The following is an 11,530-nucleotide window of genomic DNA, read 5'->3' on the forward strand; positions in this document are numbered from 1 at the left end:
TGATGTTTAGTGAGTTTGTTTTCTACTGATAAACATACGGAGATATAAAGATGTTTTTAATTGATAATTCTAAACATCTGTCTTTGTTTGTAGCGTTAGTGGATGAAAGTAGGGTAATCTCTTTAATACCCAGTAACAAATTGTTGTTTAAAAAGCATCTATTCATTATATTGATGAAAACGTTCATTGGAATTACAGGTAGTGACCACATGTCATGAAAATATAACAAACTTGAAAACAATTTAAAACTATTAAGGTTATCAGCTTCAAGCGTAATATGTCATTGTCGACAAGGCTAGCAACTAGTCTTGTCTGCAAGTATTTGAATATATTATAAGTTATAAAGAGTCTCGACAGGTTATATGGTCCTATATAAACGGTTGTTTGTTACCTGTCAGAAATATTTGTAAAGAATCCATAATTTTGCAAACTTGGTTGTTATTTTTCTTTTTGTCTCTTTTGAAGAACAAAGTGAGGTTTCTACAACATTTGTCGGCAGCTGTGTGTGTAAAATATATATTATACATCACAACAGCAGGTGTCAAGTGCTGTTTAGCAGCAGTAAAACATGTCCCGTACTTCATTTCAGTGTTGTTATATTTCTGATCCTTCGGGTTAATTAAGTCCAGCACTTTTAAGAGTTGTAAATTGAGTACCGCTCAATCCGGTGCTAGGGGGCGTGAGGGATGTTGCACGTTCTCATTTTCCCTAATGTTCAGACTCAATCAAACCAAGTCTGCAATTTTCATGTAATTTTCCTGTTATTAATGCTTCCGAGGGATCACATTTTTCCAGGTATTTCGAATTGCAACTTACAGTAAACAAACTTCTCTATCAAAAATCAATTTAGAAGACTGGACACGAGAATATTGCAATAGAATGGTAATATACAACACCAAAAAAATTAAAAGGCAAACTTGAAAAATCTTGCAGATTCGGTTTCATTGACAGTAATTAAGCTACTGTCTATACCCCCTAGAATCGGCTTGTCATTAGCAGAAATAAACATTAAAATGTTAATACGTTACATAACAATTAGAGCACCCGACGATGTGGGCATATGGCTACGATATTAGAACCTTCATTATGAAAACAACTACTCAAAATATAAAACTATCAGAAGTTATCAGGCTTTATATTACTAAAACGACGAGAAAGGAGATAAACACTATACTTTTTTTCTAAAAATCAATGTAACCTCATTGAAATAACCTTCAACCAAAATGAAAAGTTCTTTAGAAAGAGTAGCTCAATGTTCATTTTGTTCTCCGTTTCTTTTCAATTTCAATATGAGTCTGCAATTGATCAGAATTAATAGATTACGCATATAACATGTATCGTACAACTATTTGTAACACTGATTATCGTGCAGACAATTTCAAATTTTCAAAAACTGACATATTATTTCTTTTCTTTTAAATAAATTTGAACTTCAAATTTTAAGCAATATTTTTTAAACATGCACTATATAAATATTTAACTGAAGTATTTTTATCATGTGTTTCTCTTAGCACGAAGAGAGTCAGTAGACAGATCAATAAATAGCTATAAATTAAAAGGAAACCTTTTGCTTAAAGTACCATTTAGTTTTCTTTAATTCGTGTTTAGATAGTCCATATACTGCCGAAATTTTGTACTTGAAAGTGATATTCTTTGCCTTCTTGGAATTTTGCTATTAGAAGGAAAAAATACTTCAAGATGTGTGAGTTATGTGGTGTCAAAAACATTGTTTTGTTACTAAAACAGAGTGAAATGATAGGAACACTGCGTAAGTGATTTAAACATATATATTTATTCATCTTAAATATCTACGATTCCATAAATGCTTTTCTTTTGTCATGCTTGGCATTACAAGTAGTCACTATAATCTGATAATAGATTAAATCCATGACTTGTGTTCGGTTATGGTTGTTGAGTCGTTTGACAAGCGTGTTATCTGTATTGGCATGCGATATCATAGAGTGATACCTATGATTGCTATCGTGTTCTTTTTCTTTACTTTGTATGACAGAAAAAACGTTAACCTTGTCATCTCGAATGATTTATAGACACTAATATCATTGTTCCTTAAACAGTTAATACCAGAGACGACATTTGCCGTTAATAAGATATTGAAATGATTATATTCAATTGTATTAAAACTAACAAAGAATTCACGTAAATATTTTGGAAGGAAAACACGTTCGCTCCTTTATCCTAAATCGATTTCGCTGTAAACGCTTTACTGGCTGTCGGTCGTCATGTTTCTTTCAGGTCATTTTTTTCTTATCATTTTAGCTCTTTAAGTTTTGGTGCTTGATTTTTCCTGTTTCGAACAATTTGCCTTTATACTTTGACTTTTTCTAAATTTATTATTTATTTTTTCACGCCACAACACACCCCTATGATAAATGTATAAACTGACAAAATGATTGAACAATGGTTTGTATCGTTTAAAGTGATGCAATATTATTTTCATATCAATTTTACATTTGAGATTAATGCAAGAAACTTTTCTTGTATATGGCTAGTAAAAAGAGAAAATAAGAATCCCTAAAGAAAGCCCAACACGGCTAAATTGAAAATGTTGAGCCTGTTCATGGACGGTACCGTCAAGTGCAAACTACCATCCACGCCCCCTAGCACCGACTTTAGCAGAATTCAACATTTAACGTGAACTGGTAAAATTTTGAATTTAGAAACATCCGCAGATGTGTTCATATGGCGGTTATAATGGAACCTTCAATGTGACACATAAGTGTCATTCCATGATATGCGGCATATGGTCCCCAAGTAAAAAAAAGCGTGTGTCCTAAATGAGTAAACAATGGGCGGAACTAAATGAAATGAAGTTTTGAAAGGGGGTAAGAAGTCAAAGGACAAAATTGAAAAGCAGGTCACATATCCTAAGGGTGATTCAACAGTATTCAAGTGAGGAATACTGGAACGTCCCATCAAGGAAATAGTCGAAAAAAACTAAAATACCACAAGCACAACAATAATGTCGTGCCAAACGATCTTAGTAATATTTAAAGAGACGCAATTCTATTATTATATCAACTTTACATTTGAAGAATTATTTATAAATTGTTATTGTTTATGTAAAATTTCAGGGATAATACCGTTTAAAGGGAAGCGTTTCAATTTTTATATCGATTTTACATTTAAAAAGGTATTCATTAAACTTTATTTATAAATAAGAAATAAGTATCTACAAGCTTATTTTTGTTTGACTCTAAGGAGGATGAAAGTAGGTTAAATGGTGTTAATTCTAATACATTGAAAGTTTACATGACAGATTGTTAATATGCATTTTGTAAAGGTGCCGAGATTTTCTCATTTACCTTAAAGTTAATTAAATTAGATTACATTTTACTGGGTACATCTATGGAACTTCTTGAAAATCTATTGCAGATTTATGTATTATGTGCATTGATCGCATAATCAGTATGAAGTTGACAGCTGCAGGTTAATAAAATCAAACAATACTTTAAAACGTTGTTGTCTTATTTAATTCATGTTTTAATTAATGTTTTGACTTTTTAATTGTAATGTAGATTTTATTCATGAACATATCGTTATAACAAGAAGATTTTAGAGTCTTTATAAGGGAATGTCTAAAATTATCTTATTTAATTCGTTTCATTCTTCTATTTTACAATTTGAAACAAATTATTTATTGAATATCAGTTTAACCACACAGGAGTCAATGTTCTGTACTCCAATGAATTTTCACACACCTCAGGACATTTCTATCTATAGAATAACTTACAAGCAAATACGTCAGTGCATATATCATTTTTTTGTTTGGTTAACTACAATAAGTAGTACATTATAAATAGTATGGTTATTCACTACGACTGATCCGAAGTCTATTCAAACGATTTTGTCCCTTATATGTATTTATTTTGACCTGTTTATTTTAGCTTTACTGTTATGTAAATGTTATTCTTTGATTTTACTTAAGCTTTTGTGGAAATGAACACGCTTAATGGGAAATTTGTAAAATTATAATGAACCTTAATTTATAAACAAAATGCGGTTTTGACAAAACTCAATTTTACATTCATAGCAAAGATTTCTACAACAAAATAATATTATATTAAGATAATTATGCATGAAAATATCGAACAAGAATTTGATGTAAATTATATTGTAAATAAAAGTACTGTATCAGCTGTATGTTAGTACCGTTGTCATGGAAATTAAACGTTACAACACTAAAAGTTAGTTTTATTTTTGTGTTTACTATTATATGATGTATGCATACAATTATCATGTATTCAAAATATGTAGAGGCTTTAAGTTTTTGTAGGTTATATTACGTTATTCTGATATTAAGAAGCACGTCTATGGTATCTTGGGTATCAACCATTAAGATGGCATACAAACAAATAAATAAATTCAAAATATTCAGATATATTATAAACGTGTCTTCAAAATCAATATAGTCAATATTTATTTATAAATACATGTATTGTAAATTAATATATAGTCCTTTGTCCGTAGTTGACGTAGCAGAGACGAAAATTGTAATACCTTATCTTAAGATATTATTATCTTTTTATATGAAATTTAATATTAACCCCCTCTAAATATCTATTATAATTAGTTCCGCCAATAGTTTATTTCTGTTTTGATAGAATGGCATAATAGTCCTGGCATAAAGGCTTTACAATTACAGCACAATATTGTATATAGTAATTGCTATTGGACCTTATTTACATTAAACACATTGACTTTTTTTCCATATGAATATATTATTGTAAATATTGACATGCGATATATCAGTCACTCTTTGACTGTTTCAATTTTGACAGCATGTGAGAAGGTAATAGAGAAAAGATCGGAATCGTTTAGAATGCACAAGACCGCAAACTTGAAAATGTTTCATGTCAGTTTGATTGAGCCTGTTCATAATTGCAAGCTACGAATCACGCCCCCATCCTTGCACAGGCGTAAGCAGAACTCAACATTTGTATATGTAATTGATAAATTTTGAGTTAAATGAAACAACTGCAGATGTGTTCATAAAGCTCTTTGTATAAACAGTAGCTCATCTTATCCATTGAATAGATATCGGACTAAAATTATACGTTTATAAATACAGTTCAGTTTCGCCTTACCTTGATCAGTTATATAGAGGATATTTGTTTGTTTGTGTGTAAGATGAAATTTTATTTCATCGAGTGGGCTTTAAAAACAGTATTCTCACGAGTGGCGTAGCCACGAGTGAGAATACTGTTTTTTAAGTTCACGAAATGAAATAAATTACATCTTACAAAACAAACAAACAAATTTTCTTTTTATTTTATGCTTAAAAACAAGTTAAAACGAAATTTCCTCAATATTTACGTTAATATTAAAATCTGTTTTCCCCATTGAGAGCCTCAAAAAAGTCGAATATCTCATTACATACAAGAAGTCATGGGCTGAAAAATAAGTTCCACAATCAACGTTAAATGGTGGTGATAGTATACATTTTATTAAAAAAATATGTCTGATCGCTTGTTTAAATAATAAAAACAAACAATTCTAGTATGAGAAAAAGTCCAACCATCCATCCATCTTTCTGTTACTGACTGCGAATTTATATTAGACCTGGCTTTGTTAAATGTAAGCGGTCGCCATTTTTAAAGTTGTGTATTTCACTGGAGGAAAATAATTGTGTTTGATTCAGAGGGATATCATTTGGATAACTTAGTCATACACGCTTTAAAAGAAAGAAAATTTATTTGAGGATTGTAACAGACAATAAATAAGTGTTGACAGATGTAAACATTCAAAAAAGTGGATAGGAAATTGGAAAACTTCGAAGCCTTACGAACGCTGGGTTGTTTACATATTTTTCGACTGAAAGCTGCCATTGCTTTTCAAATTTTCATAAAGCATATGGCAGTTTATGCTCGTAGGATACTTAAATATTCCCAAATGTCATCAAAAGCAGTTTTGCATGTAGAAGGAGTGTATTTTTCAGACTGTAAAAATGAAAAGACGATATTTGGTGATTGGTTATTTGAATAAATAGAAGTAACTTACTGTAAGTTTTCTTCTTTTTATCATTTTTGACATATAAGTTATTTATCAATTTCAGCTTTGCCTTTCTTTAAACAGTCTGACATTGTCGGAATAGTCAACAAAAATAAAATTGAGGTACCACATGGAGAAAATCTTTAAAAAGTAGTTTCGTCATTGAAAAGTGTGAAATTATATTTGATAATTTTCACTGTGAAATTATCAAATATAATTTTCACGGATAAATCAGTAATCCACTGAAATTCATAAAATAAAATTAAATGTTAAACAGTTTCAACTTTGCACCTTTCAGACCATTGAAGGGATAAAAGGCCTTTATTGTTTATATGCGTTATGATTTCTGTAATTGGTTTGTAAGGTTTTGTTCGGCATTATTTTGTTTGATTTCGTCTGCTACATAAACTGCATACACCACATTCGTAGATTTGCACGTGATCTGATTTCGAACTTTATACGTGCAAATACGAATGTGGTGTATGCAGATTATTGTAAGCTTTGCGAATGTTATACTTATGTTGGAGAAACAGGGGATACGTTGTACCAAAGACACCTTCTAAATTTAACCAGAATACGAACCAAGTACCGGCGCATTTTTACACGAACGACCACACAGTTAATGATTTGTCAATAATGGGGCTGGAAAAGCTATACGGGAATGACAAATACAGAAAATTAATAGAAAATTTGTGGAAAAATAAATTAAGAACCTATAGACCATATGGAGTTAATACCAAAGAATAACGCGGCAGGCGGCAAACAACGCCACGGCGGGCGTCGTAATTGACGTTACATCACTTTAATTGTTTTGTTTTGATGTATTTACATGTAAAATATTTGCTGCTAAAGAAGGCCCGTCCCTCAAGTTAACAACAAATACAAATAGGTTAATAGTACGGCAACAAAGCCGCGGTTGTGTTTTTAGTATTTGTCTTCAAAAGCTAATTTTCTTTTTAGTATTACATTTTATCGATAGTTTTGATCCAAAAGTGATTTTACGCACGCAGGATTTGATATACTGTTTGGCTTTGGCATCTGCAAGAACACACCGAGATCCTCCATAAAATAGTTATGGATACAATTTTTCTATCACATCAACGCTTGTTCCAGTTCATTGGCACTGAGCCGAAAATTTTGTGCCGTGATATGTTTGATATAACTTTTGAAACCTAAAGTGACCGAGAAAATGTATTTGAATATCCCGATGACATACTTTTGTTAAGATAACCAAACAAAAACATGACATCTGTTATTTATTCAATGAAGAAACGATGATGTCTGTTCAAAATAGGTGAAAATACAGTACAAATAAAAATACTAAATGAGGTAACTGATACAGAAACATTAATGACTTTTGTATAATAGGCAGATTATGTTGAAGATGAGTCGTTTCATTTGGCAGATTTATTGCCTGATTTTTATGTAACTGATGAAATATTACCAAGAAAGAGTCAAGATAAAAAAATTAATGAGTACGGAAAGTTATTATTAAATTTTTGTAAATCTACCGGATTAAGAGTATTAAATGGTAGATGTGGTGTAGATAAAAACATTGGTAAATATACATGTGTGAATATTCAAGGTAGTAGTGTAATTGATTATGTTTTATGTGAAAGTAGTTTTTTTAAGTATATACATAGGTTTGAAGTAAAAGTTCCAAATATTTTATCTGATCATTGTGTTGTTGAATTTAGCTTAAAATGTAATATGAATTTTAATACTTTTCATACGGTAGAAGATGATAAAAATGAAAAAGGTGTTCCTTTCATGTATAAATGGGACAACAATAAGCAAGGAGAATATATTAATATTTTGTCAAGTCGTAATGTTGAAGAAAATCTTAAAACTATTTCCCAAGATATTATAATTGCAGAAAATAGTTCGCATATAAATGATAGTTTGAAAAAACTTTGTAATGTTTTAGACGATATTTGCTCCCCTTTGTTTAAAAAGAGAATAAATTCAAACCCAAAAAAGCCTACCAATGTAAATGTGCCTTATTTTGATGGAGAATGTAAAAATTTGAAACAGAATTATTATAGATGTTTAAATATGTTTAGAAATTATTCATGTGATGAAAACAGGGTAGCTATGGTAAAGGCCAGGGGTGAATATAAAAAAACTGTTAGAAAAAAGAAATTCCTTTATGACAAAGATCAGTCTAAAAAACTTGAAAATGAACGTATTTTGAATGCTAAAGCATACTGGAAGATGCTCAGAGGTACTGTTGTAAATACATGTAATAATTGTAGTTTGTCATCGAATGATTTTATACGTTATTTTAAAGCTTTAAATGATCCTGATTCAGTTTTTTATCAACCAGATGAAGATGTTTTATATTTTAATAATAGGTACTTGGATGGTGAATTAAATATTATGTTTTCTGAGTTAAATATACCATTTAGTAACCTGGAAATAATAAAAGTATGTAAAAACTTTAACTCTGGGAAATCAGCAGGTTCCGACTTCTTATTAAATGAATTTTTAAATACGGTTCCTGTTCAACTCATTTTGTTAATACTCTAAATAATCTTTTTAATAAAATATTTGATTTAGGTTACTTTCCGGAACAATGGACCGAAGGCTTTATAGTACCGCTTCATAAAAAGGGTGACATTAATGACCCAAGTAACTATAGAGGAATTACTTTACTAAGTTCTTTTGGTAAATTATTTACAAAAATTTTAAATGATAGATTAAATACTTGGGCAGAAAAATATCACGTCTACATTGAAGCTCAGTCCGGTTTTAGACAACAAATGGGAACCATAGATAACATATTTGTTTTGCACGGCCTTATTACATATATGTTGAATAACAATAAGAAACTATATGCTGCGTTTTTGTTGATTTTACTAAGGCTTTTTGACTATTTAGTTAGAGATATTATATGGTTTAAATTAATTAAATATGGTGTAAGAGGTAAAATGTTAGACGTTATTAAATCAATGTACGAAAGTGTAAGATCCAGAATAAAATATCAAAATGTTTTGAGTGAAGAATTTTCATGTGTGTTAGGCGCCCCCCAAGGAGAGTCTTTATCACCTTTTTTTGTTCGCCATGTATCTTAATGATATAGAAGAATATTTTATTATGAATAAATTTGAAGGAGTTGATTTAGGTTTCTTAAAATTGTTTTTACTTTTATATGCAGATGATATCGTTATTCTATCTGAAACAGAAGAAGGCTTACATAAAGGTTTATTGTTATTGGAGAATTATTGTGATAAGTGGAGATTAACTGTAAATATTAAGAAAACTAAAATAATGATTTTCAGAAAAGGCAGATTAAGACATAACATTTCATTCGTATATAAAGGAGAAAATTTAGAAATTGCTGAAAAATTTACTTATTTAGGAGTAGTCTTTACAACTGGTGGATCTTTTAATACTTCTTTTGAAACATTATCTGGTCAGGCTTTGAAGGCATTATATAAATTACAACTAGATTTGATTAAATTCCCATGTATAACTGTGAAACATAAACTAGACCTTTTTGATAAATTGATCTCACCAATTTTGAATTATGCTTCAGAGATAAGCGGTATATATGATTGTTGTAAATTAGAAAAAGTGCATTTAAATTTTTGTAAAAAAATGTTAGGCGTCAGACTACAAACTCAAAACAATTTTATTTATGGTGAATTAGGTAAAACAAATTTGAAATGCAGAATAATTGTAAGTGTAATAAAATATTGGCTTAAAATTATACAGCTTGAAGATATAAAATATGTTAAAATAGTTTATGATTTATTGTACAGAGAGTTACAGGTAAGACCTAACAAAAAAACATGGGTTAGAAGTGTTAAAGATTTATTACAGTCGCTTGGTTTTAATGATGCATGGTTATCTCAAGGCGTAGGCAATGTAGATGTATTTATTAGTTTAGTAAAACAAAGAGTAAATGATGTTTTTATCCAAAATTGGTTTTCAGAAATAAATAACTCAACTAGAGCTCGTACATATGTAATATTTGCAGATTTTAAATTTCAAAAGTATTTAAACTGTATTAATATTGAAAAATTTAGAATTGCTCTGTCCCGGCTAAGAGTTTCTTCACATAGACTCGAGATTGAAACCGGCAGGTGGAATAAACCTATTGCTATACCTTTTGATGATAGGAAATGTAAAAATTGTTTTATTTTGGAAGATGAATTTCACTTTATTTTAGAATGTTCTCTATATAATGAATTACGAAAAAAATATATAAAAGAACACTTTTGGAAAAGACCAAATATACCTAAATTTGTTACATTGATGAATTCAGAAAATGAAATGGAAATTAGAAACTTATCAATGTATATATTTAAAGCTTTCGATGTTCGAAACACTATTCTTTATAGTTAATCAAAAGTTTGTCCCAAACGCTGTATAACTGTATCTTACATACACTTATTTTCGTTTTGTTTTGTGATTTACTTCCTTATTAATAGGATGGTATCTTTCCTTAGTATTTATTTACAAGTATATGAATTGAGACATGTTGATAGTATATTCTATCTATAGTTTACGTTTTCTAATTGCTAAAATACTGTGTAACTTAATGATATATGTTTTATAAAGTGTGACATTGACCATTTGATTGTATTGTATGCTTTGTTATATGTACTGTGTATGCATGGACATATTGTCCAAATGTACTTTGAAATAAACTTGAAACTTGAAACTATAATAATATATATATGTATAACTTACGGTTAAGTATCTTCTTTACTCCATTTACATTGTTAAATCAAGTGGTATAGAAATTGTGCACAATGTTCATTTAAAAAAAATAAGGAATATTTTAAATTTGTAAATAAATTTTTAGTGATATATTGAAAACGGGAAAAAGAAAAAAAATTTCCTAAAAAATGAAATTAATAATTCCCGTCTAGCTTGACAAGCATTAAAAGCGCACTTCGGTTGAAAAAAACACCTTGCATGATAGCCAATGAAAATTTAACAACTCATGGTCTGATTATAGAAATTATGTATAAATGCATAAGCAAAAAAATATTTCATTGAACGAGGAATATCATGTTTCTGTTTGGCTTGTTAAAACTATTCAAAGAGTGTATTCACAATGTTGAATATGAAATCAATCGGTTTTGTAAACAACTTGTATACGATCTTTTTTCCATTAGCCATTTAGATAAAAAAAACACTTGATTTAACGTATGTCACTTGCTGTTAGACACATCTTTTGAACATAATTTGATACTTCAATTGATCAAAAGTAGCAATCGTGCAATTGCTTTGTTTTTCTTCAAATTTCTTTGTTATAATTTTATATTTAAAAAGCACAAAACTTAGAATATAACCTTGTTTTATCACTCAAATTATTAGTTTTGTTATATTCTAAACATTGAATGTACTAAAGAAATATTTAGAATAAACTTTTTGCAGAACGCATAGTTAATTAATTAATTAATTAATTCATTCATTCATTCATTGAACGATTTTTGCCAAATTATACGATTGTATGAATAATAATTATTTTGTTTTCTTTAACTATTGTAGCTTTACAATAAAAGTG

General features: G+C 29.4%; 1 protein-coding gene across 1 annotated transcript in view; it reads left to right on the top strand.

Annotated features, from left to right (window-relative positions):
* Positions 1 to 9,783, top strand: part of LOC132714435 (myosin-8-like) — a gene marked incomplete at its 3' end in the record, with an annotated part of 28,772 nt that extends 18,989 nt beyond the window's left edge. Inside the window, exons 2-5 of the mRNA XM_060697323.1 lie at positions 8,097 to 8,233; positions 8,569 to 8,676; positions 9,167 to 9,255; positions 9,774 to 9,783. Of these exons, the coding sequence (XP_060553306.1) occupies positions 8,097 to 8,233; positions 8,569 to 8,676; positions 9,167 to 9,255; positions 9,774 to 9,783 (344 nt within the window). The remainder of the gene's footprint in view (positions 1 to 8,096; positions 8,234 to 8,568; positions 8,677 to 9,166; positions 9,256 to 9,773) is intronic.
* Between the last annotated feature and the right edge of the window lie 1,747 nt (positions 9,784 to 11,530).

Source organism: Ruditapes philippinarum, unplaced genomic scaffold, assembly GCF_026571515.1.
Source record: "Ruditapes philippinarum isolate M1 unplaced genomic scaffold, ASM2657151v2 ctg6472_1_1_1_1, whole genome shotgun sequence".
NCBI classification, from domain to species: domain Eukaryota; kingdom Metazoa; phylum Mollusca; class Bivalvia; order Venerida; family Veneridae; genus Ruditapes; species Ruditapes philippinarum.